The 1,197-nt window shown below is 40.8% G+C and overlaps 1 protein-coding gene across 1 annotated transcript in view; it reads left to right on the top strand.

Annotated features, from left to right (window-relative positions):
- Positions 1 to 120: 120 nt before the first annotated feature.
- Positions 121 to 1,197, top strand: part of rab34b (RAB34, member RAS oncogene family b) — a gene marked incomplete at its 5' end in the record, with an annotated part of 3,540 nt that continues 2,463 nt past the window's right edge. The window contains 5 exon segments of the mRNA XM_014016914.1: positions 121 to 186; positions 384 to 485; positions 584 to 648; positions 736 to 787; positions 877 to 958. Of these exon segments, the coding sequence (XP_013872368.1) occupies positions 121 to 186; positions 384 to 485; positions 584 to 648; positions 736 to 787; positions 877 to 958 (367 nt within the window).

The raw sequence follows: 1,197 nt of genomic DNA, 5'->3' as shown, positions 1-1,197 counted from the left end.
ACTCACATTTGACTGTCCACATTTGTTGCTCCACAGCAGGCTGGTGTATTTAAAGGATAGTTAAATAATAATAGTTTAAATTGTTTTAGTATGAGGAGTTAAATGACTTTTTTTTCCCAGCTTTAGTGTCGCCAAAGTGATTGTTGTTGGAGATGTTGCTGTTGGGAAAACTTGTTTGATCAGCAGGTGAGAAACGATTAGAAACATTCAAATTATTAGTTTTATGTATTTAATTCAGATTTTTTTTCCCGCCTCACTAAAACGAGGTTGAGTTTTAAGCTGATGTAGAGAAAAGCATTTTAAAAAACAGTTTTAAATTTCTTCTGTAGTGTGAAATGAACTTYTCTCTCTCCCTCTTGTTAAACCTATTTTTCTCCTCTCAGGTTCTGTAAGGATGCGTTTGATCGAGGCTACAAAGCGACCATCGGGGTGGATTTTGAGATGGAGCGTTTCGAGGTGCTYGGTGTTCCCTTCAGTTTGCAGCTGTGAGTGTGTCGCTGTGCCTCAGAGTTAACTGTAATGTTTCCCTGAGTTCGTCATGAAACTAAGAAGCGTTGCTTCGCTCGTGTCTGAGTTGTTCCAGGTGGGACACGGCGGGTCAGGAGAGATTCAGGTGCATTGCTTCGACATATTACAGAGGAGCACAAGGTGAGTTCAGCTCAGCCTCGKTGATGTTCTGATGAAAACAGCTTCATCCTCTGACGTCTCTTTTCTCACCCACCTGTGTTTCTGCAGCCATCATTGTTGTGTTTGACCTGAGCAGTGTCGGCTCTTTAGCGCACGCCAGGTACACAACAATCCAGTGTTTGCTCGTTGTTACTCTGTGATACAATCATTTAGACTCATGTGTGTGTGTCTGTGTGTGTGTGTGTGTAGGCTATGGCTGGAGGATGCCATGAGGGAAAATGATCCATCCAGTGTTTTACTGTTCCTCGTTGGGACCAAGAAGGACCTCAGCGTGGGTGAATTTCACAAGAAACAAGCTTTAATAGAAATTCGAGCTGAACCTGATTTGCTTTTTTTGTGGAAAAAAACCTGTCAACGAAAAAAGTCAATATGATACCTTTTGCAGAGGATTTTTCACAAAAACATGCACTGAAATTTGCAAAAATTAACAGGACTACTAGTTGCATGTGTATATACAGCGGGTAAAATAAGTATTGAACACGTCACAATTTTTCTCAGTAAATATATTAC

This window comes from Austrofundulus limnaeus, unplaced genomic scaffold, assembly GCF_001266775.1.
Source record: "Austrofundulus limnaeus strain Quisiro unplaced genomic scaffold, Austrofundulus_limnaeus-1.0 Scaffold157, whole genome shotgun sequence".
Lineage (NCBI taxonomy): Eukaryota > Metazoa > Chordata > Actinopteri > Cyprinodontiformes > Rivulidae > Austrofundulus > Austrofundulus limnaeus.
This window is presented reverse-complemented; position numbering and strand designations above follow the sequence as displayed.